The sequence below is a fragment of the Cupressus sempervirens genome, chromosome 11 (assembly GCF_028749045.1).
Source record: "Cupressus sempervirens isolate cs-2001-9-10 chromosome 11, ASM2874904v1, whole genome shotgun sequence".
NCBI classification, from domain to species: Eukaryota; Viridiplantae; Streptophyta; class Pinopsida; order Cupressales; family Cupressaceae; genus Cupressus; species Cupressus sempervirens.
In genome coordinates this window covers 73,117,738-73,143,960 of record NC_143128.1, presented here as the reverse complement: position 1 = coordinate 73,143,960, position 26,223 = coordinate 73,117,738, and the positions used below count along the sequence as shown (strand labels likewise).

At 35.5% G+C, this 26,223-nt stretch overlaps 1 protein-coding gene across 1 annotated transcript in view; it reads left to right on the top strand.

The window, feature by feature from the left end:
• LOC149528294 (glycosyltransferase-like At2g41451) overlaps positions 1-26,223 on the top strand; it is a 138,396-nt gene that overhangs the window by 89,810 nt on the left and 22,363 nt on the right. Inside the window, exons 5-7 of the mRNA XM_089811504.1 lie at positions 1,494-1,628; positions 1,728-1,772; positions 23,549-23,736. Coding sequence (XP_089667630.1) covers positions 1,494-1,628; positions 1,728-1,772; positions 23,549-23,736 — 368 coding nt within the window. The remainder of the gene's footprint in view (positions 1-1,493; positions 1,629-1,727; positions 1,773-23,548; positions 23,737-26,223) is intronic.

Here is a 26,223-nt window from a genome sequence, read left to right as displayed (position 1 = left end):
TGATACAGTGGTTAATATGAGTCTAAAACATTATCGGTGAATTAGATGCCACGTTAAATATTATATAAGTGGACCCTGATAATGTTAGGGGAGGTAATACTGATTCAATCGATATAAGTAATTCATGTTTCACACAGACATGCGTACGCACACACACACACAAACATATCTATATATATATATATATATACACACACACACACACACACACACATATACATGTACTATTCTGAATTATCATGTGCTTCAATCCGACTGAAGCTACGACTTTAACAAAGGGTGATTGTCATAATAGACATTATTGTTCAGAATTAGAATAATATGTAATCGCCCTATTCGTTGGATAATAAATGCATTTCCTGCCAGCCTCTTTATTTTCGTTCGTTCCTCCAATTCTTTTTGCTCATTAACAGACATGAAAGATAGCCAGCAGCAAATGGCAACTGCCACAGAATCATTACAGTTTAAGCAATTATGAGTCTATGTGCTTCAATAGTACCTACAAAGTTGCTCAAAGTTGTTCTTCGTAACATAAGTATGCAGGAGTTATAGCATCATGCCAAAGCAGTTGAGCTTATGCTGTCAAGTCCTCGGCACGTGGGCTATAGATTAGGTGGTGGATTCATCCTTTCTAGTATGGGCACGCAAGGTCAATAATACCACCAAAAATTGTTGCCATAATAAGATCAATGTCAAAATCCTTCTGTTGCTCTTTGCGGGCATGCTACCAGAAAAGAGAAAGGGTGCTGACTTTTAAGTGGAAGAGAAAGTGCAGGGACTGCTGAGGTTTAAGTGATGGGTTAGGACACCTTTTTAAAGATCAGAAGTAAAAATAAAAATTTCTCAATACCAGAAGTAAAAAATAGGTCAAATCACATTGAGAATGATTTCCACAACCTATAGATGTCCTAGAATCACCTGGGAATGCATGGGTTCAATTTCAAGTGAAAATGGATTTAGTAGTTAATGCCATGCTTGAATACACAGCAAATTGCTTCCGATTCTGATTCTAAAATGTTCTGCACCCAGAGTAGTTTGGGTTTCAAGCCAATTTGGTAGTTATGCTTTTAAATGTTTGTGTTTGTATGCTATGCACAATTAAAATTTTCTGTCTTTGTTCTTCGTGTTATTTTTTAATCATTGTTTAAAAGGCCCAGCTAATTGACGAAAGGCCTCAATTGCAAGAGTGCAAGGTGTTTATTTGCTTTAATTTCTGTGAGGTCGAAATTGCCGAGGCTTTATGTGACGAGTTTATTTGTTTACCGTTTCGTGGATTTTGCAAGCTAGAAGGATGTAAGAAAATTGCTTGCTATGTTGGATTGAAATTAACTTCCTAATTGATTGCAAATGGTAGAGACATGGAAGAATAATGGATATTCACATTTGTATATATGAACTTATGTCACCTTTTTAATTTAAAATTGTTATATGTTGGATACATTAGTCTCCTCAGTGTTTGGTGTAATATTTGATCAGCCTGTTTGGTTTTGCAGGAAGCTAATATGGACTGGATTATCCATCTTGACACAGACGAACTGCTTCATCCAGCTGGTGCCAAGGAGTACTCATTGAGACAGTTGCTGTTGGATGTTCCAGATGATGTTGATATGGTGGTCTTCCCAAATTATGTAAGTAATTTGCAGAATTTTTTTCTAATTTGGCCTTCATTTGATTTTGAATTTTCCATGTTGAAATATTTATTTTTGTTTTCTGATTTGCCATTTCAGGAGAGTGCCATTGAGCGGGATGATATAAAGGAGCCATTTAGTGAGGTGAAATATGTTTTTGAATCCGTTGTTCTTCTTTTATTAAAATGTCATGCCTTGTATCTTACTAATTTATTAGTTGCATGTAAGATTAAATGTACTTTTGGATTGTAGAGAATGCTATGAGCAGGCACAGAGTGGTATTGAGTGGATTCAAATTAGATATTCTCAACCAGACACATGCAGTTTACCTCTAAGAAAAGTCACCTTGAGTTGGCGATCAGGGTATTTGAAGAAAGTAAAATGCATGAAGAGAAAGTGGTGACCTATGGTAATAAACCATGAGGAGTAACATGAGAGGGGATATAAATTGAAAAAACAAAATAAATGGATGAACATGTGGGACCTTACATTGAATGTCCCTGCAAACACTAACTTGGAAATAAAAAAATATGTGAACGAAAAATTTGGATCAATCATATGGAAAAAGAATTCAGCTAGGAAACACCAACTCTATCTTTATGATTTCAAATCAAATGGAGTGAGAAGACTCTAATAGCTAAAACAAGGATATGTTCAAATAAAATCAGGTCTGAGGCATGTATATGGAAAATACTGAAAGAATTTGGGAAAGCAGGATGCGTGTAATATGTAGCATGAGAAATAGAAACAGAGATCATTGCATGGAATGCCCCTTCTATGATAACAATTGGATCAGCCATAGGATACTACCTCCAGTCTGCATACAATTTAGAACTCTTCAATGAATATGGAAAATACTGAAAGAATTTGGGAAAGCAGGATGCATGTAATATGTAGCATGAGAAATAGAAACAGAGATCGTTGCATGGAATGCCCTTTCTATGATAACATTTGGATCAGCTATAGGATACTACCTCCAGTCTGCATACAATTTAGAACTCTTCAATGAAGTGAAGTTAAATAGCTTGGAGGGTTTTTTAATGTAAATCGAGAGATATTGAACCATACCTTACAAGGAAGCAACATTATTCTAAGTTTCAATCCCTTATGGGAGGCAATTTTTATATTTTTCTTCCATATGCTATTAAGTCTTAGGATACAAAAAAAAGTAGTTTCATTATTCATCAAGGTTTAAATACCAAGATAAGATAAGATAATGATATTAATGTCCAACAAGAGACCACAAAGAGGTCTATGGGACTAAAAGAGAACAATCAAAAAGCTGACAATAGTAGGAACAACAAACGGTGTCCGAAAGAAAAGTAAACAACAACAAAGAAGAAGAAAATGAATAAAGAGAGGCCAAGACAAAGATTAAGAGTCCTTTCTAGGCAGAAAGAAATCAGTCATAGAAGGATACACTTGCTGATTGATAGAAGCTCTGCCTTGTCTCTGCGAACTCGTAGAAGAGTGCCATTGATGCAAGAGGCCGGTAGGGGGTCTAACAGACCTGGAGTGACCGGAACAACTGGTAGAACTAGACAATCTTTTTACACCACTCAAAGGGGATAAGGGTGTGAAAAAGGCAGTAATGAGCTGAGTAGATGTATGCCGGTGAGGGAGTAGTGATTGTAATGTACTATCATGGAGTATAGTGGCCTCCTGAAGATAAAGTGCAAGGCTCCACTGGTCATAGTACCTAAAAAGACCAGAAAGAGAGAAACAATTCTAGAACAGGCAGAAAATCCTCCCTCTGATCTCGTAATAGATAGGGCAACGAAAAATAAAGTGAGTCTTAGACTCAATCTCCTCTAAAGTACACAATTGACAAATGCGTTCCCTGCTATCAATATGATGGTCAGTTTGAGCCAGGAGACGATGAGAACCAACTCTGAAGGACCCCAGGGAGATATGGAAGGCGTGAGACCATTGTCGAGAAAGGTAACTAGGACGCATAATAATCCCATCAGAGATCTCCAAAAAGTGCTCTGCATAGAAGGACATCCTAGGACGAAGACCACTAGGTGGGTTAATCCAGGTAGTAGTAATGTACTATCTATAAATGTCAAGTCTGACATGCTCGTTTAATTCCTGCCGAGAGGGGAGGAGATGAGCTGGGGCATTTAGTGAGAACTGGTAAGGAGGGAGACAGTCAATATCAATCCCAATTGAACTCAGCAGAGAAGAGGCCTATGCATACCAACAACGAGCCTGAGAGCATGAATTAGAACTCGTTGTAGTGACAAAAGAACAATATGCCAAGCAAGAGTATCTATCACGTTCACCAACCAAATCGGCAAAACCACGTAGACGATGGAGGAACTAAATCAGATCAAATATGGCCGTGAGACTGAAGGGATGAGCACCAAACTCTGCAAGAATGATACTATGAGGAGTAAACTTGTGACATCTAATGATGTGCCGCAAGAGCAAAGTCTGAACCTGCTGAATCGCTGCTCAATCAGAACCAAGGAGAGACAGGCCCCAAACCACCAATCCATAAAGAACAGTCGGCCACACAAGGGAGTCCAAGAGGGATAACTTGGAGGAGGTATGCTGAAAGTGATGTCTAAAGCACTGCTTCTCAAGCATAGCAAGAGAGCGCATACCCTTGTTGACTTTGGGCTGAATCACCGATCTCATACTGAACCGAGGACCAGAAAACTTAACCCTCAAGTTTGTATAAGATGAAGTGATCTCAATCTCCTGTCCTTGAAAAAGGAAGTGAAGATGAGAAGTCTTTAAGCAATTAAAGATCATAACCCGAGTCTTACCCAGATTAACCACAAGCTATCTTTGGACACAAAAAGAAGCCAAGCCATCAAGAAGCCTCTGCAAACTCTCCGGAGAAGAAGCAAGAAGTACCACATCATCTGCGAAGAGAAAAATGGAGATCATAACCTGATGTAAATAACAACCATCACCAGGGAGCGAAGACTTCAAAAGGAAGTCCTCAAGCTCGTCAATATATAAACCAAACAAAGTAGGAGAGAGAGGACATCCGTGTTTCACTCAATGGTGCTGTGGATTGGATTTGAAAAATCGTCGGGGGTCTTGAATTTGCCAATCACAGTCTCATACAATCTCATTGTTGGTGTAATTAAGTATTTATTAATTACACTTTACTTAAGTTTACTTAGGTTAATGCATTAGCATATTAGTTGTCATGTAGACACCTAGGAGTTTGTAGATTCATATGAGTTGTAATGTTGACAACACAGTAGTTTGCACTCCAATTAAGCACATGTTGTCTACTACATCTCTTTATGAGGTACACCTTTGCATTCTTATCCTCTCATTGTTACATGTACATTCATGCACAATGTAGGATAATCCACTTTTGGTGGACATGTGCTTAGTTGTTATGCTTATCTCTTTGCTGACTCCTAGTCATATCCGTTGCCTTTATATACAAGATACTTCTATAATGTATTCATCCAATCATCTGATATCCATTTTCATTTGATTATCATTTGTCCCTCTTGTGTTATCTACTGAGCTTCTTGATCTTGGTGTTGAATTATTGCCTTAAGCAAATTCTTACATGGTATCTTAGCTATACCAAATTCTTACATAGTATCAAAGCCATAGGAGTTTCATTGCATAGCCATTGGAGAATTTTTTTTTACAGGTCAAGATTGGAGCTTGTTGGTGCAAATCAGATATTGGTATCACATTCAGAAGGTCAAAAAACCCCCAAATCAACTTTTGTTTCATCAGAATCAGACATCTGAGATGAAATCTAGAGTCATTTGATTTTTGGAGGTGTGATAGCGGTGATTCAGGAAAAATAATTACAGAGGTGATTTTCAAATAGCGATATCTCCCTCATATGGACTCCTTTTTTCTCGCATTTTTTTTTTTGGTAGAATTTTGTGACCTACACATTAATGCAGGTTGTTTGTGATCTTTGTTCTTGAATTTTTTTGAAAATTTTCAATCCTGATTTTTACAACTTCAGAGGCTTCATTTGGGCTCATATGGACACATATTCAAGTGCTATTTTTTTTGAAAGTGCATAATTTTTTGTCTACTTTCCAGATCTGGTATCAGTTTGGAGTAATTTTGAGTGGACATAGTACTTTCAATATTTGGTCATTTTTGACTTATTTTGGCACTTGTAATTAATTAGATCCTTAAGAGGTCTTGTGTCTTATCTTGTTGAGTCATATATAGCTTTATATTTTTGGTTGTAAATATAAAAAATCAGAGTTCCACTTTGGTCCAAAATTGGCAAGTGGCTATTGTACCTGCACTAAATATAAATTACCCAATCATCTTCTTTGGGGGGGATTCTTTGATTGAGTGAAAAGGGGGGGTATGTCTTGTGTTGTTGTTTCTCTCTTTGTCTCTTGTGCTCTTTTAATTTTGCATCATGGGTTCATCTAAAACTCCACTTTTAATTTCAAACAATTATACTACATGGAAAGATATTGTATGGAGTAGACTAATGGAAAAATGTTTAAATATATATGTTGATGGTACAATTGTAAAACCCACTGATGCTGATGCACAAGTTAATTGGCAAATTAAAGACAACCAGGCTTTAGGAATTATTAGGAGTTGTGTTCATAGAGATCTCTTCTTCCACATTTCTAGCTTTAAGGATGCCAAGGGTGCTTGGGACAAACTTGAAGGGTTGTATGGTAAGGTGGATGAGGAAAAGGGATTCCAAATTGAGGATGATCTACTTCTCTTGGATCCTAAGAATTTTGACACAATTCAAAACTATGTCAACAAAGCCAATGAATTGAGAGCACTACTTAAGGATTGTGGAAATCCCATGAGGGATGATAGATTGATTCATCACATCTTGAAGAGGCTATCTTTAGAGTATGCATCTTTTGTTTCGAGTTCCAACACTCACAAGTTGACCATGGGAAGTGCCTTCACTAAGCCTTCATTTGATGCACTTGCAGAAATGTTGATGTTGAAACAATCCAAGTTGATAGATATGAGAATTCTCAAGTCATCAAAGTCTAAGGCATTGGTGGCTAGTAATGAGAACCAAACAAATTAAGACGGCAAAAGTTTCACCAACAACAAGAAAAAGCAGTGGAAGCCAAAATCACAATAAGAGCCACAACAATCTTCCTCCTCACAACAAGACAATTCTTCTTCCAACAAGAAGGGAAAAACAACAAGAAGGATAAACTATTTTGTGCATATTGCAAGAAACCGAATCATGATGTGCATCATTGCAAGACTAAGAGAATAGATGAATTAGAAAACATACTTAGGAAGAACAAAATCAATGTGCCAAATGCTTACAAGGATTCAAATCCATCCACTTCAAAGGGAAAAGGGCAAGCATTATGGCAAGTTCAAGTTCTTCAGGGGAATGCATTCTTGACTCAGGTGCCTCACATCATATGGGTTCTTCAAAAGGACACTTTTTTTCACTGGAGTAGTCTAAGGTACCTCACATCTTTGTAGGGAATGATACACAAGTGGAAGTTGAAGGGAAAGGACAAGTTGAGATGGAAAATGAAGAGTTCAAAGATGTTCTCTATGTTCCTAACCTTAGCACTAATCTCCTTTCAATTTACCTAATCACTCACTGTGGAGGTGGAAATAAAGTTGGGTTCCCTCCTGATTCAATAATGGTACAAAATCTTAAGGATGATTCATTGGTTGCAGTGGGTAAAGTTAATCATGCCAAAAGGCTTTATTATTTCTCCCACTTTGTTCCTAAGTCTCCTTCACATGCCTTGTTGACACATTCACAATCACAAAGTAAATTTTGGCATGAGCGGTATGGACATCTTGCCTTCTGCTATCTTCATTAGCTTAGCTCAAAAAATATGGTCAAAGGTCTACTTACAATCAACTTTTCTAAGGGTGAATGTTCAAATTGTTCAATGGATATGCATCTAGAAGAGAAGTTTGACAAAGGAAAGTCTTGGAGAGCATCAATTTTTCTTGAGTTGGTTCACATGGTTCTAGCAGGCCCTTTTTCAGTGACATCAGTTAGCAAGGGTCGCTATGTCCTCACTTTCATCGATGACTTTTCACGCTACACATGGGTCTACTTTCTTGATCACAAGAATGAAGTGTTTGATAAGTTTCTAGCCTTCAAGAGTCATGTTGAGAAGCAATCAAGTAAAGACATCAAGGTTCTTTGTATGGACAATGAAAGTAAATATGTAAACTCAAGGCTTATAGACTTTTGTGAACTTGAGGGTATTGATCTTTAGAATCTTGTAGCATTTAGTCCACAAAAGACAAGTGTTGCAGCAATGAGGATTAGAACTCTTAAGTCAATGGCAAGTTGTATGACTCAAGCTAAGTCTCTTGATCCATCACTTAAGGTAGAAGTTATAAGTAGTGCCAATCACATCCTTAATAGATCTCCTCATAATGTCTTAGATGAAATGACTCCTTTTGAGGCATGGGCACACATATCTTCAAGAGAATGCATGGCACCGCCACCAAGGCCTTGTACTTTCATTGGATATGAAGAAAGTGTTAAGGCATATATACTTATGGATCTTGAGACTCATGAGATATTCATAGAGAGGAATGTTCATTTTGAGGAAAGTTCACCTAGCTTATCTTCTAATCCTCTCCATACTTCATACATTGTGGAAAATGATAGTGACAACAGTGATAGTGTTTCAACAGGTTTAGATGTGGGGGATCCTTCTGACAGATGCAGGACGAGGTCACAACCTCAACAAATTCCACATGCATACATTGCTACAGTGATAGGTCTATGTAATTCAGTACAATTGGGTACACCTTGTCTTCCAGTTCCAGTGGGGGGATCCTTTTGACAGATGCAGGACGAGGTCACAACCTCAGCAAATTCCACATGCATACATTGCAACAGTGATAGGTCCATGAAGTTCAGTACAGTTGGGTACACCTTGTCTTTCAGTTCCAGCATCAGGGGATGACTACATGACAGATATTTCAGGTTTGTTTGTGGAATCCTACATAGCAGATCTGGGAGACATTATTGATGATATACATCTTCTCTGCGATGAAGAAGATCCTTCTTCAGTTGTTGCGAGGGAACACTTTGACCCTCTTGTCCATTCTCTACATAATCAGTCTTACAAAGTTGATATGATTGTAGATCCTTATGTACAACAGTTGTAGGAGGTCTCTTTATCATTTGAGGAGATAGATGGTTCTTTGGGATATGTTCTACATCCATCCTTGCTAGATCCGAACTTGTTCTTTTCAGCAGTGTTGGAAGGGGCAACTGTTAGTATTGACACAGGAACGGTTGAGCAATTCTTAGAGACACCATTCATCTTCAGGATTCTTTCTACACATTGGGGAAGCATCTCATATGTACCTATGACATTATTTCTTCTTAAGGGGAGGGACATTATTCAGCAGTCATGGATCAACTTCTACACTCATTTTGGAGCAACTATCACTGATGGGCGTTCTACATTGAGGGGGGACTACCTTGTCCCCTTTCTTCTTCTTTTACTTCTCTATTATGGGGGGGCGGGGGCTTTTCCTCTTCTGGGATTGTGTCTTTCTCATTCTTCTCTATTGTATATACATGATGTATGTTGTAATGGGGGGGGGTCTTAATTACTCCATTCATTCATGTGTTTTGTTTTTTCATCTCTCTTTTTGGGGGAGGGTTTTTCCCATGAGATTTTCTCTCTTTCTCTGCTTTATGAGAGCTTGCATTCTTTTTAAAATTTTGTACATGGGTACTTAACATGGCCTAGTAGTTAGGACACATATTGCATTATCATCTAGCTTTTGTGAGCTTAAGTGCATTCTCCTAAGCTGCACTTACAGGGGGTGTTGGTGTAATTAAGTATTTACTAATTGCACTTTACTTAAGTTTACTTTGGTTAATGCATTAGCATATTAGTTGTCATGTAGACACCTAGGAGTTTGTAGATTCATATGAGTTGTCATATTGACAACACAGTAGTTTGCACTCCAATTAAGCACATGTTGTTTACTACATCTCTTTATGAGATACACCTTTGCATTCTTATCCTCTCATTGTTGCACGTACATTCGTGTACAATGGAGGATAATCCACCCTTGGTGGACATGTGCTTAGCTATTATGCTTATCTCTTTGCTGACCCCTAGTCATATTAGTTGCCTTTATATACAAGACACTTCTATAATGAATTCATCCGATCATTTGATATTTGTTTTTATTTGATCATCATTTCTCTCTCTTGTGCTATCTACTGTGCTTCTTGATCTTGGTGTTGAATTATTGCCTTAGGCAAATTCTTACATGGTATCATAGCTATACCAAATTCTTGCACTCATAATAGCGGTAAGTAACATCTCAGAAATCTCAATCTCCCGAAGTCTCTCAAAAAAGAGCCATCTTAGGAACATAATCAAAAGCCTTGCGAAAATCAACAAAGCAATAGTAAAATTTCACTAATCTGTGTCTAGCCTCCTCAATAATACCTGTAAAGTGAAGATGTAATCCATGGTCTGATAGTCGGTCCGGAAGCCAGCCAACCCTCTAGCCCTACAACCTTTCCTGTCAAGTTTGCTAGATAACATAGCATTAAAGGCTATCGCATATAGTTTGGCAAACGTGTGCCCAATCATGATGGTTCTGTAATCCCCCGGATCAAAGACAGGACCAATCTTGTTAATAGGATAATTTAGATGCCTGGACCAAGAAATCAGGAACCCGGTGCAAATCACTCTATTAAAAAGAATAGTGAGGTAGGGGCTCAGAATCGAGGAACCAAACTTAAAGAGCTCAGCCTTGAAGTTATAGAAGTTAGTTGTTTTGGGATTGCAATGCATTGAGATTAGAAGAGAAAAAGGGAAGGTGTTGAGTATGTTGTCATTAATTTCAAAGGTTGAAAATCGAGGTCGTTCGAGTTACATAAAATTTGTCGAGCTACTTGCTTGCATGATTGAGGTACTTGACGAGCTTGAGGTGCTTAAGCTATTTCTGTGTTCACTCCAGCAACTTGTTTTGTCTCCTTCAGCTGCTTAGTCAGATTGATGTATGCCACTTCATTGGCTATCTTCCATGGAATTGAAGTATTCCTTATGGCTCATTTGGTTTTTGAATAGGATTGGAATAGGAAGAGAAAATTAGAAAATCTTTTATATTCGCTGTTTGATATGCTCAATCAGAATTGGGAATAGGAAGACATTCCAATTTTGCACCTAAAATGAGCATATGTCTATGCCAAAAAAATCTGTTATTGAAATAGGCCATTCTTATTCCCAATCTGATTTTTTTTAAACATATATTTTTTTTAAAAACAATTTTTATTATTATATCTATTTGTTTAAAAAAATGAAATAAATTATATTTCTCATTAACTTCAATGAATAAAATAAAAATGAAAATAAATTAACCTTTTTACCATTATTGAAAAAATTAACCAAAAAACAATAAATTAAAACAAAAAAATCTAAGGGAAATAATTTTAAAAATGCAAAACTTAACCTTATTCCTATTCCATTTTTGTACAGCCAAACAATGGATTAACATATTCCCAATCGAATTCCAAGTGAACCAAACGGGATTGGAATTGCCCTTTCTATTCCCATTACCTATTTTCATTCCCATTCCATTTTTCTATTTCAATTTTCAATTCCTATGCCAGCAACCAAACGGGCCCTATAATACAATAGCAATTCATGGACAGCTTCAACCAATTTCATTTCTCCTATGTTTAGGTTCAACCAATTTCATTTCTCCTATGTTTAGGTTCAAATAGTTCAGATTTTCATTGTAACGTGTCTATATGCCAGCTATGGCTTAAATTATGACTTAGCATTCTCTTCCAATAAAACCGTGCTATATAAGAGGCGTGCTTTACTTTTCAAGAGTGCTGGCAATATTTTAGTTAAAAGGAAGTTGGAAATTTTAGTGTCAGAAGCTTGTCAAGCTTTATGGCGCACTAGTTAGGCAGGGGTCCCATGGAAGGGGCTTGGGCTCAATTTTTGTGGAGTGGGTGGCTCCATGGTAATTTTTTAGAGGGGGCTATAGCTTTAATTAGAATCTTTTCCTACAAAATAGGAGCCCCGGATTTTTAGCCCTCTCAATTTGAGTAGGTGAAAATGTAGTGGGGCTGGATTTAGCCCCACTAGCTTAGGGAAGATTTATGCCATTTGTCAACAACCTACTCTTCATTTTCCCACCAAAATGAAATAATCCACTAAACAAATTTATGAAGAAATATAATCTTTTTATTTTCAAAATTTATGAGACAATCATCTTCCTTAAATTTAGGAGCTAATTTTTAAAGCAGATTCACATATAAATCTATAGGACCGCTTCCCTTTTTAAATATGCCAAAAAAATCTCAGCGGTGCCCGCTCTTCTTTTAAGGAAGCGGGTGCCCATGGGACCCCAGCCTTATTCAAAAACGCGCAAGGATTGTATGGCATAAATTTATACTTCACTGGAACATGTGGCATATTTTTTTGTTTTGAGTCACACGAAATCCTTTTTTTTTTGGCGAGGCGAGTATTATGTGAAACTTTCTTTTTTGTGAAAAGGGGACTGGGCACTGAAATCTGCATTTGGAGAAAACGTGGGCATCAACAGATATAGTTTCATTTTACTGCAGATTTAATAACAATAGAGCATTTAAAGGACTAGAAGCCGATTTTTTTTGAATTGCATTTAAATTATTTCAGCCATTTTGTGTGTGTGAAAAGCATATGAAGGGGAGCATGGCTGCTGTGTTGATGAAATAATCTTTGGAGTCAGTGCAAAAGATAGAAGATTTTTTGCTGTAGGTTTTTGAATGGAAAGGATACATAGAGATGTACAGACAAAGTGATTAGAGTTTTGTTTTGAGAAGCTGTGCATTAATACATACAGGTGTATTTTAGCACATGTATGATACTGTGTATCAGTTTTTTTTAATGGATATATTTTATTTTTGAGCTGGGCGTTTTTGTTCTGAACAGAGATGAGCCGTTGTAACTTGAGGTGTGCTGGTACGTTGTTAGGTGACTGTGCGTTGAAAGACTTAGTTTGGAGCAAAACACAAGAAGATAAAGTATAAATATATTTGTTATATTTCTGCAAGGAATCTGAAGACTATATTGGGAGTTTGATATTCAACTTCTGGCTTGAATCATCAAAGGAACGATATCTCAGAGATAAAGCATCAGAGTGCATTGTTTATAGATTCATGATCATTGTTCCTCATTGCTGTATGCAGGTAGTAATCAAGGGGAGTTGCGTTGGTTTTTAATAGTTTTGAAGTGCTGAGTGTTTTCTATAAGGTTCTATTAAGTTTTGCGATTGAGTTGGTGCTAAAACTGAGGATGGTGCCTCAGTTGCTCGGAGTTGGTGCTTCAGTGTCCGAAGTTGGTGCTCTCTTGTGGGTTGTGCTCACATTTCTAATTTGGGTTGGTGTCCATTCTTTGTTAATGAAGGGTTTATATGCTGTGGTTTTTAACCCAAAGGGTTTTCCACATGAAATTTGGGGTTAATGCCTTTGTAGTTGTTCACTTTATGTTTTAAGTGGTTTCTGCATTTAAGCCATGAGGGATAAGTTAAAGAATGCTTATGGAGGAGATGAACAATTGAAGAAGATCAAACTTCAAACTCACAGGATGCGTTCACAATTACTCTTATCCAGTAAATTAATCAAAGAAAATTCTAGGTAAATATTTGAAATCAAATATAATTTAAATAAGGACTGTATATCACCATGCAATACAGCAAATAGATCACAATTATTCACCATGCAAAACACAACAATGAATACTTGAGCAGATTTGGCAGTACATTCGCAAGAATCCTCCAATAATTATCCCCTACAAATGAGAGGAGTGGGGTTTGTATAGAAGGCCATACTACAATGAATGGCCAAGATTAAAACATAATCAATGGCCCAGATTAATCTATTACAAATCCTAATTAGGGCAACCACAAATTGCCAATGAGAATGTGTAAGAATCCAAATCCGAGGTATAATGGAAACAATGTATCGAATGCAATAAAAAATAGTGACGAGAGTGGTGCAATTAAACCAAACCAAGTGTTAAATTATTCCCAATGTTATGCCAGTGACAGTATGCAACAATGCAAATATTTGGAAATCTCATGCAAACGTACTAGAGATCTGAACAATAAATATAAATTCTTAACACAAACAAGGTGCAAGGTATAAACTGATAAGTAGAACCTGTTTGTATATGCAGAATTTGCCATCTACAGCTGATTGACAATATTCTCAATCCTTGTGATCGAACTGATCTTCAAATTTGTTGACTGCAAGTCTGAAGGAAATAATTTATAGCCTCATCGCTCCAACGTTAGTTACCTAGCATATAGTGGCAACCCTTGGAAACTGAATTGCCGATTGGAGGGGTGAAACGCTGTCCTTCAAAGGCAAATCGCAGGCCCAAATAGGAGATCACAGGTCCAAGGGACTTGAACGTAAGCCTTGCAAATACACCTGGGGCTGATATACTAGTCACCACGCTGATAATTATGACTCACAGGTCCAAGTCTGATGGATTTGGCACTCATGTCAAACTGATCACAGTAAGGGCCTGGACTAATGGAGAGGTCATGGAGGGTCTCTCTAGATGCATTGAGAGGATGATATCTGATGAAGCGAAGAGAGACCTTGTTGTGACTGAACAACAAGTCTATGTGGAATCAAGGGGTAATTTGTTCTCTTCTATCCTAGCAAAGAGAGCAAGAGGCAGACAAGCCCCAAGTAAACCATAAAAGTTTAAACTTCAAAACATTTGCAAATTGATAAGTTATGTTTTCTTACTATCTTTTTTCATTGCTTTATAACTTATTATATTTTGTTTTGCAAATGGTTGGTGGTGTTGGTTCCCAAAACCGTAAATGGAAATCCAAGAGCCTGCCACTTCTCCGATAGGACTTCTCAATCAGTTTTGGCCAACAAATGGGAATACTTCTCGATTCCCTTGCACTCAGGCTCCGCTACACCCAAGCAGGTAAACCTTCACCCCAAATGCTGACTGTCTGGTTCAAGGCTTTTTTATAGTGAATTTAAACTTCTGGAGAGCTCCGGCTGGCAAGGTCCTCGAACTCAATTAAAATGAAAACTGGATGCTAGATAATGGTTGAATGTTTTGTAAAAATGAATAATAATTAATTTGATGCTTGTAGGAAGGAAGTTACAGATTTTTCGACTTTGATAATAAAAAGACCAATGCCTTTGCTCATTCGGGTTGCTCATCCAGGCAATAGAGTCAACTGCAGTGAATTTTCACGTACAACTTTATAATGTTTTACGCACTTTACTGCCACCAATTAAATAATCAAGATGCGACAGACCAAATATTACACAATCTTAAATTAGTCTAGATTGAATTTTAACTCCTTTGGTAGGGAGACAAACTAGACACAAATACGGAAACAATTTAATATTTCACAATATCTGTGATGATTGAATTTAAATCCTAAATGACCTTGTGCACTTATCCGACATTTAAAATGTATACAAAATTCCAAACAATAATTACAAAGGATGATTCGTCTGCAGTTAAATCTCCACACCTTTAATAATAAACAAAGAACATTTTATTTTAGTATGATTAAAATAAAATAATTGAATTTATATTTATAAAGTCATATTAAGCTCCTTGTCCCTCCATACAAAATAATATAAAATACTTCTTGTAGAATATGGATGTGAATGTCCGAATATGTTTCTTTCTTCAAAATGAAATAAGTTTTATATCTTATCCTTTGTAAGATATGACTTTTCGAATTAAAAGTCATGTCCCATATCAATATTCTCTAAGTTATATCGACACCTCTTCAGTCATAGTATTTTAATAAATTTAATTTACTTTCAATAAGTGATGATTTGACTATTATTCATTGGTTTGTAATTTCATATATCCTTGTGGGGCTTTTATTATAACTTCCTTATTTGTCCTCAAAGCCTATTAATCCCTTACTCAACACCCTTCAAATAATTATATTCTGGCAATGATTAAATAAGACATCTTTTGTTTTGTTTCGTCCATTTCACCGCTGACTAGCTACTTGCGTTGATTGCTCACCATCCGACAGGATTACTGTACTCAATTTTAATTATTTTTTTTGCAAGTGAAACTGCTTCTTACACTATATATTCCTGTCTAGCAAACTATAAATTTGCCGACAATTATCGAATATTTGTTTCATTGCAATGAAGATCCTTGACAACGTCTGCATGGTGATTCGAAGGCTATTCTATCTTTTTATTTCTATATTTGACGACTCCTTATGATTCTGTTTCTAAAGACACAATGTTATATCTTTCGTCGTTGATAAATTTGTCTTTGTTCATCGTTCTGCATATAAATATTCATGATACCTTCAGTCAATCTGTAGAAGTCTTCTGATTCAATCTTCCAATATTATTGGGCTCTTAACATTCGTTGCCATCACTTTCTATTTCTCTTTGTCAATTATAGGGCCTTCTGGTTGTAGCTTTTTTAGCAGGAGTCCTCATCAGATACTTCATGTCTTGTCTACTTGAGCATTGATGTCATGATTCATGTCTCTCATATAGTTGTAAATGAAGATGAGGCATCTGAAAATTATAGTATCCATTTGCTTCACATACTACCAATCCTGATGAAAACGTCCCATACTTGCTGTTCATGTTTTGTTTATCAGATCTGTACATTCATCCAATAATTGGTTTGAATCTGCAGGTCATTGTACACCTAGCATAGGGAAATCACTGAAAATATAATACTATTTGTGGGATAAAAAGATTAGAGAGGCTGCTTAAATGGAGGGCCAAATTTGCTATAATTTTTGAGCTCCATTAGGTGGGTAACTTGGGGGTGGCAATACCCCCAATTTAAAGAATTTTGGTCTCAGATTCTTGTGCCAACCTTGTAGCGCATCCCATAGTGAGCGCAATTGGAACCTATTTGAGTCCATCCACACAAAGAAAAGAAACAAGGGCTCAATGACTTTATTTATGTGCAATATAATCTTAAGTTGCACATATAAAAAGGGCACAATGTCCAGGGGGAGGGGGGCCCTGGAATGGATTTTTATTTCACAATGGATAGCATTGAGGACGAGGACAATGAGGATTCAGAATCAAAGGAGGCATTACTGGTGCCACATATAGGATTTATATTAGGATTTCACAGTTATGTATGGAAAATCAGTTTTATAAGGATTATAAGGTCCCTATGCTTAAAATATTTGTTTATATTATATTTGAGACTATTTGACTAGCCAAAATATTAATGTGCATAGAATTTTTACCCCAACCAATTATAACTTGGTTTGGCAGCAACCCAATTTGAACGTTCCAAATTGTCTCTACAATCTGACAACGTGGTTTCTCAACTACTTGTACTCAATTTTGACATCACAAAATTGGGGCAACCCTATGTAATTTTCTCATGAATTTGTAGGTGTTTCCTTCAGGGTAAAATTTAAGAAAGTTGCCTCCAAAAAAGATATAAAATATTGGCTAATCTTTCATTATTTTGAATTTTTTTTTTTTCTATTAGTGAATCTCTCAATTTTTTATTCTAAATATGACTAATATCGGTGATTATTTTCAAATCATTTTTTCTCTGTATAAAATGTTGACGAATCTCAATAATAATAGGAAGTTCATTAATCACCATGGAATATTACAAATCAAAATTGAATAGTTTTTTAACCTCGTGGAATATTATGAGGATCATTACATATACTTTAAATCAATAGTGAAAACTAAATATTGGTGATATATCCTTAAAGTAACTAATAATAATGATAATTATTTGTCAGTTCAATTTAATTTCTCCAATAATATATAATATTTAGGTGACTCAAATCTAATCATGTATCAAATATTGTGGCAAATATTTGAGGTTAAATTTTTCAATAAAATAAATTATTGAGCGATTTAAAATATTCTAGACCTAAATTTTATAAAACTATGGCGATTTGGGTTGTATCAAATCTTAAATTATTAGCCAAATTACTAGCAATTTTTTTTCTAAAATTAGCCAATCTGCGAATATTAGCCGCTAAAAAATACCTTGGTTTCCTTCGAGTCTCGTTTGAATGATGCGTAACCATGACAATTGGCTATATCTTGAATTGTCTTACGTTTAAAGTCTTCTGAACATTGTTTTGGGAAGGTCTCTGTCAAGCTTATCATCATTTTGTTTGTAAGAACAAGTTTCTCTTCTTTGACTACAATGACTTGACTTGGGGTAACCTTCAAGTGATTTCTTAATTTTTCTTGCTTGTGTGCTTCTATTTTTGTTTTGTTTTTTCCCTAAGATTGTAGCACTTTCTATTCCGCGCATTTTGAGCTATCTTAGGCCTCAATTGGAGTTGTCAATCAAAAGTTATTAAGTAATTAAGCATTTTGCAGGTGCAGTTTTTCGGCTTAACTACATATCCTTGTTCTTTAATTAAAAACTCTCATTAGTGGGCTTTTTGTTGGCAACTGCATTGTATAAAAAGTATTATTTACATGTAAGATGGATTTAAAACCCTATTTTTAATTCACATCAAAATATGTGAAACTTAAATAAGTTTTTAATATAAAGGTAGACTTTTTAAGTCTCATTACATATTTCCTCATTAAAGTTTACATTGCATGTAAAATTAAACATGAGAACCTATATGCACTTAGAAGTAAAGATTTTTACATGCAATCCATGTGGAAAAGTTTGTTATTACTTCTAATTTTTATGCAATGGCTTTAAAAAAAAACCCATTTACGTTTAAAACAGTTTTAAATATTGAGTTTAGAAACATGTAATGGCTTTATGAAAGCCCAGATTGATCAATTTTATTTAATAACTCTATTTAAACTCCATGCATTTGCATCTAAAACTCCTGTATGGGCATATTAGACCAATTTGTTGCATGTAAATAACTCTGAAAAGCACGTTATGCATTTGAAAGGCATGTAATGACTTATTAACAGCCCGTTTTGGGCATTTTTGTCAATATGCAGCCTTATTTATACATGTATTTGCACATCTAGAACTCAAATTTTGCCTGGGTTTCAAAAAAGTGTTTTTCTCTTGCTTTATTTAGGGATTAAAATCCCGTTTTTGAGCTGGAAGGTTAAAAACGTGCTTGCAACTTGCTATAAGTGACAATGCAAAGTCTGGTTTTGGGCATTACAAGCAAAAATAAGACATATTCCTTATTTATTTTGCATCTAGAAACACACTTTTGGGTTAAAATAGCAAAACCGTTGAATTTGGGGCTTGCAAATGAAGGTAAAAACCATGTTTTTTTGTGCCGGAAGTGCAAAAACGTCATAGAAATGACTGTTTTCTTCATTCTAAAGCTCATTTTTGGGGCTGGAAGCACAAAAACGACTCATTCATTGAATCTAATTAGCATTCTAAATCAAATTTTTGAGCTGTAACCGCTGAAACACCCATTGAAGTAGTTGTATTTGACATTCAAAACCTTGTTTTTGAACTCCAATCAAGAACCACAAGTTGGGCATTGGTTGCAAGTATTTCAAATGCGATTGCAAGGAAAAATCCCGTCGTTGTGCAAGCATCCCCATTTGCAATTTCAAATAAGTCTTGCTTGTTGCTATATTCATGCATTTTGTTTCTCAATCATCTACACTTGTCAAGGGCTTGATCTTGACTTGAAAATGTATTCATTTCTCAAAGAGATTGAGTCAAAGTCTTTGCCTATATAACTCATTTTTGAAGATCTTTCTCTAAGTCCAAAAATCATTTGGATTTGTTTTCTCAGATTATTCTCAAAGAGTTTTGGAAGAACTTTTCTCTTGTTTTCCCAAAAGAGGAAAGTTTTCTTATACAATTTTAGGGCCTTTAGCTTGTATATATATTTCTTCATGTAGATGAATTCAAGTCTTTCATTTTTTTCCCTAAATTTGCATAATTTTGTTTTGATATGCATATGCAAGGATTTCATTCAACTTGCATATGCAGTCAGGATTTAAAACCCCATTCTAAGATTATGAAATATTCCAAGGAAGCAGGTCACTTATCCAACATGTAAACACAGGAAAAAAACCCACGTTCAAGCTCAGTTACTCTTTTCATGCCTTTAGCAAGGCTGCAAATGGATAAAACTCTGTTTGTGAGCTTTAAGTGCTTGCCAAATGACTTTCAGTGGGACATAAAATCCCCATCTATTAGCAAAGAAAGGAAGCGGTTCATCCGATGTTAGTGATGAAGAGTATTCAACTGAAGAAATTTTGTTCATGGCCTTAGAAGAAGTAGAAGATCAAGATCAAGAACTTGAAGATCATACTGATGAAGAAGAATTGGTTTTGGAAGAAGAGCTATTATGGGCTCTAGTTAAATTCAAGAGACTTAGAAAGGAAAAAACATAGTTTTAAGTTGCTGCTACAAGAAGGGAATGATGTGAATTCCAAGATATCTCTAGCTCTTGGAGAAGCAGGAGAACTTGTAGTTGATTTGAAGTTTTAGGTTGAAGAAGCCAATAAAACAGAAGAAAATCTAGAAAACAGCATAACCTTAAGAAAGAAGATTCTGAAAGACTTGAAGGTACTGTCTTATCCCTTAGAAAGATAGGCAAATCTTCAATGCAACTGAATCATGAGAATATAGATCAGAAAAGTTTCGTGTGGTTAGCTATGATTATTTGCTCACATAAATCATCTAAATACAAAGGTGAAGTTGGTATTAAAGAATCTCAAAATTATATGTCTATAAAAAAAGAACAAGAGAAGACCAATGTTGATAGTTCAAAGGTTTCTGCATAAAATTATTAAAATATTAGAAATAATGCTTTCAAGAAGCCTCCTATTTCAAGACAAGCATGTATGAATGGGTGTAATAATTCTTTCTTTTAATTACTGTAATGATCTGTACTTCGGGGAAACTAAAAATTTGTGAATAACCACTCGAAAAATTTCGTCAAACAGTTGGCATATGTCCTTTTGTCCTGTAGTCACTTAAGTCACTTTATAAAGTAAAAGACTTTATAAACATAAAGTGACTTTATCAAATAACCTTTAATTTGATAAATGAAGAACTTAAGATAAATCTTCCGTGTGATTGGTAAGCATCTTGACTGTTGAGCTGTTAATCTATCCGGATGTGGAGATAGATTAACCTGGCGCCATAACACTAGCGTGGAGAAGGGGACATGACATTTACAATTATTTTGGACATGAGGCTATGAACTGTAGAACATTTGCAAGAAATGATTTCAAATTAAGGAGTAGGAATCCTTTTACTCCTGCAAGGAACTATAATGTTATATGCTATAAATGTGATTATTTTGGTCACACTGCAAAAGTTTGAAGTGGTATGGCAGATTTCTCTAAGCAGAAGAACAAGAAGTTTGAGAAAGAGGACAAAGCCAAGGACTAATGTTTGGAGGAAAAATCATAAATAAGCATTGATGGAATCTCTGATTGTGCAAACATCCTCTTTTGCACAAAGTGGAAAAGACGTGGTATATTGACAGTGGCTGTCCTAGGCATATGACTGGAGACAGGAGCATGTTTATCACTTTCAAAAGCACTAATGGAGGGAAAGTAAGATTTTCTGGTAATACATCTTATTAGGTAAAGGCACACTAGGTTTAAAGGACGATGAGACAAAAGTTGAAAATATCTTGTATCTGGAAGGTCTAAAACACAATTTATTGAGTGCAAGTTATGTGATCAAGGACATAGTTTGGTTTTCAATTTGTACTGTTGTGAGATTAGAAAAGATGTTAAACATATTGCTGATGCAAGCAAGGTTGCTAACAATTTATACGTTTTTGTTTATATCAAAAGGAAGAAGTTGGGAGTGTTTTCACTCCATCATTGAGTTGCTAATTGGACTTAGGGGGAGTTTTCATTGTCATAATCTTTCAACCCCTTTTCAGTTATGAGGATTGTTTTATCATGGATGTCAAAGGGGAGAAATAAGTTAGGGGGAACAACATTGTTTTAGAGTAAGTCAATTTGCTTCATCATTGCTTCAGAGCTATGTTACCAATTTGGGTTTAGGGACAGGTTCGGGTACGAGAACTGGGTTCATGATTTTTTTTAATCATTATGGGGTTTGTGTGTGTGTGTGTGTGTGTTTATACACACACACACACACACACACACACACCAAAAAGTAAGACAAATACACATAATTGTAAAATAAAATCATTTCATAGTATGAATGTATGATGCTTGATTATTGATCAATGCCAAATGTCAAGGATAAAAATTAAAAATTTAAATACTTGACCCACAGGTCGAAAGCGGAGTCTGTGTGAATCCAACATGGATCAGTCTGTAAATCCAGATCTGATTCGCACTCAAACCCGGTTTGAGGGTCTACTGTGCAAATCCGGTAACGTAGCTTCAGAGCCTTTTTGTTTTGGTTTGGTTTCAGATGGGTTGCCATCAATGACAAAGGGGGAGATTGTTGAATATGTTGTCATTATATCAAAGGTTGTCTAAATCTTAGAGGATTACTTAGAGTTACAAAAAAATTGTTGAGCGACATGCTTGTTTGGTTGAGGTGCTTGAGGAGCTTGAGGTGCTTAAAATGGTTGTGTGTATACTTCAGCAGCTTGTCAGCTGCTTGCCTCTCTATCAGTTGCTTGGTCAGATTAACGTGTACCATGTCATTGGTTATCGCCTATGGAATTGAATTATTCCTAATGGTATGATGGTAATTCATGGATAGCATCAATTAGTTTCATTTCTCCTATGTTTAGGTGCAAATATTTAATATTTTAATTGTAACCTGTTTATGTGCCAGCCACGGATTAAATTATGACTTGTGTCACATCCTATTTCAATAAAATCAAGCTATATAGGAGATGTGCGTTACTTTTCAATAGTGCTGGAAATGTTTTTGTTAAAAGGAAGTCAGATATGCTCAATCGTGAGAAGCTGAGTCAATCTTTATGGTGCACAAGCTATTCGACAAGGCACAAGGACTAGGTGGTATAAATGTATACATCACAGGAATACGTGGCATGTTTTTGTAGTCATGTGATATCCTTTTTTGGGTGATTGTGGTCATTAGCAATTACGGTTTCATTTTGCCACAGATATAATAAAAAAAGAGCATTCAACGGAGATGGACTTTAAGCCATTTTTTCTGTATTAAAAATAGAGATATTTATTTCAGTGTCAAGAGCTAACGAAGGGGAGTATGGCTGTTATGTTGATGAAATAATCTTTGGAGTTGATGCAAAACAGATAAGATTTTCTACTTTATTTTTTTGAATGGAAATGATACATATCACAAAAAGAGAGAGAAGTTAATTGATGGAGACATGCTTAAAAACATTCGATAGACATAGAAATGCATATACTAAAGGTAATACAGTTTTGTTTTTGAGGAGAAGCTGCATATTAATACATACAGGTGTATTTTAGCAGATATATGATACTGTGTATCAGTGTTTTGTTTTAATGGATATATTTTATATTTGAGCTGTGACATTTTGTTCTGAACAAAGATGAGACGTTTTGTCTTGAGAAGATGTGCTATTGCTCTTTTAGGTAACTGTGCAGTGAAAGAGTAATTTGAGAGAAATTTTACAAGAAGATAAATGTATACATAAATGTGATATATTTCTGTAAGGAATCTTAAGACTATATGATTCTGAACATTCCCTACAATGTGACATTTGTAGGCAGTACAGATGGAAATGTTTAATTTTATAATACATTTACTAACATTAAATTCCATTTATGGTGAGTTCAAGTAAATTTATAGCTTGCCATTTTGGATACTAAAATTTTGAAATAATCCTATTTACCAGCAATCCCCTTGATTTCATTATATCGTTTTCCATCTTATGCAATATTTTATGTTCTCTTATTTAGTTTGCTTTCCAGTCATGGATAATATTAAAGCTAAGTTATACATAAAAATATTTTTTTCCTTGTGTTTAAAATTTAACTATTTCTTTCATTTGTATAGAGTTTATTGTGATTTTGCTTTGCTGTTTCTGGATAGGGTATAGTTTATGTGTTAACTGGCTCTGTTATATTCATGGTCTAGGTATCTATGTTTAAGAAAAATTATGATCATGTTACAAAGGAGACATATTTTGGGTTATATAAGGAGGCAACACGTGGCAATCCAAATTACTTTTTAACATATGGAAATGGAAAGGCAGCTGCACGTGTTCAAGACCACCTTCGTCCTAATGGTGCACATCGTTGGCACAATTACATGAAAACACCTAAGTAAGTTTCTCTTGTCTGTCTACCAAAAAATTAGGGAATATTAGGATTGGTGTATCCTCATTATTGCAGTCTTGTGTATGTATTCTCATTGATGCATGTGTGTATTGTTCTACTACACCTTAAGGTTTACACCTTAATTTGATTGCGTTCAGAAGCTTCTGCAATTATGGGACTTTAAATTTCTGTGTTGACTGGAAGACCTTAAGTTGTCATTGGGAGTTTTATAAACTGAAGACTACATTTTCATAAGCTACCTCAAAATTGAACAAAAGAGTCATTCAAAGCTTAAGTTTTTGAAATAAGGTTAATTATATTAGAAGATAGAGGAATAGAAACACTTTGAACTAGATGATTGGAAGCCTAACTATAAAAGGTAGAGGAATATTGACAAGAACTGTCAAAGACAAAGTGAATGCAATCTGTAGGAGTGGTGTTCTTTAAGTGATTTGATGTGATATGCATGATTCATTTTTGGGAAATTTTTTGGATTGAGTTGATGGTCAACCTTGCATATTGATTTTAACGTTTCCTAAATAACGATATGATTAATTCTTTGTTGTGGTACATGTTTTATAAATACTGTTGTTCTGAGCAATGCTTTTTGTTATTGAAATTGACTAGTATGTCCATTTATTGTGGTTGATAGTTTCAAGCTAGTTTCAACCATGTCAATGGTTTATGAAGCAACCCTTCAAGGATTGCTACATCGTATTTTCTAATTTTTGGTGCAGGGTACAATATTTGTTCAACTTTAATATTACCTATGACTCTACCAAGGGAGCTTAAGATTCTAGTAACCCAAACTGGAGGCAGCCTCTCTTTAAATAAGTGTTATAAATGATATATCCGATACGAGTCAGACTGTCAAGAAAAACAGAGGACAACTAGAAGAACAAAGAATTTTCCTAAAGTCAATTCTAACAACTTAATTGACCATTATAACTAAATATTACAGTTTTATTTTAATATCCTCCCGTAATGCTCAATCTATTAACTACACTGAGCTTATCTTAAAATTTTACAAACTTTTTAGCACTCAAAGACTTGATAGAATGTCTGTAGTCTGGTCCATAGTTGGAACATACTGCAAAATCAGTGATCCATCTTTTAGTTACCCTTCCATCCCTTAGGTCACCTTGGAGGTTGGTTGTCCTCCTTGAACAAGTCCAAGAGCATGGAAGGCTGGTTGTCCATTCCAGCACCTGGCTCATGAACATGGAAGGTCTGTTGTCAATTCTGTCTTTGTGTGGCGTACCTGCTAAGAGCACGAAGTCTGGTCATCCTTTCACCTCTCTTGAACTTCGAAGGCTGGCTGTCCTTCCTATTTGCAAGACAGTTTACTGCTCCAAGATATGATTTCTTGAACAATTGATGAGTGGAAGCTTAAATGATGTTTGAAGGAATAGATGCTTGAATGATTGGTGTAATAGTGATTAATATTTGAATGATTCAATTTTAGAATGGTTGATGCTTTAATAGTTTATGTTGGAATGATGGGTGCTTGTTGTTTGATTGAAATAATGAATTGATGATTTAGGATGATGATTTGCTCATTGTTTGTTTTCTTGATTTGATAACTGATGACTGCTTTTGACGGGTTCATGAGATATGATTGAAAGAGTCCTGGTTTGATGTATTGACGAGCAATGATCAAGAAGTGATTCCTGAATTCTTGGAATGCTTTTTCCTTTAATAATTTATCGATGCAAGGTCACCACCTTTCCTAAGATTTGAATCACCAGCCTCCATTCCAAAAGCTATGCCCCTTCCTCTACTCTGCAATTCATAAGAGTTCTTTCCTGTCACACTTTGCACCTTTCATGGCTGCACACTCTCTTGACCACAAATCCTCTTTTCCTTTGTTCAGGCATACATCTATTTTGTGCACAATCTCTTTCCTAGGTGTCTTCACTTATCTTCTCTTTTTTTTTTCATTTAATCTACTTTCTCTCTAATTTATTTCTTACTATATTTGCCAATATTAAAAGCATCCATTTTCTAAATCTGCCAATTTTCTGAGACAAGGCACCACTTTGCTTACTGTACACCTCCATGGACTCTGCTAGCTCCTGTGTCCCCTCTTTGCTTCTTTTGAGTGCACCTTATTTTTATATCTGTTCTATTTCGCAGTTTTTCCTATCTGCTATGCTTTCTCTTCGTTCTTATTCTACCATGTATTCATTTCCCTAACTCTTTGCTTTTGTCTACAAATTTAAACTACTTTTATTTGGCAGTTTCTCTTTTAGTTTACATGTGTCTGACACATTTTTCTCTGACTTTTCAATGCTCTCTCTTAGCATTGCATATTTTCTTCTACATTAGCACAACTTTTCCTTATTTATTAGATCAACCTCAGTTTCTTCTCCATTAGATCAACCACTCCTCTTCTATCATTCTTTGCACTTCTTTTTAGTCTCTTGACGAAATTTCTTGAAGTGCCTTCTTTTTGTTTAAATTTTCTTATGCTAATTGGTCTTCTGCACACAT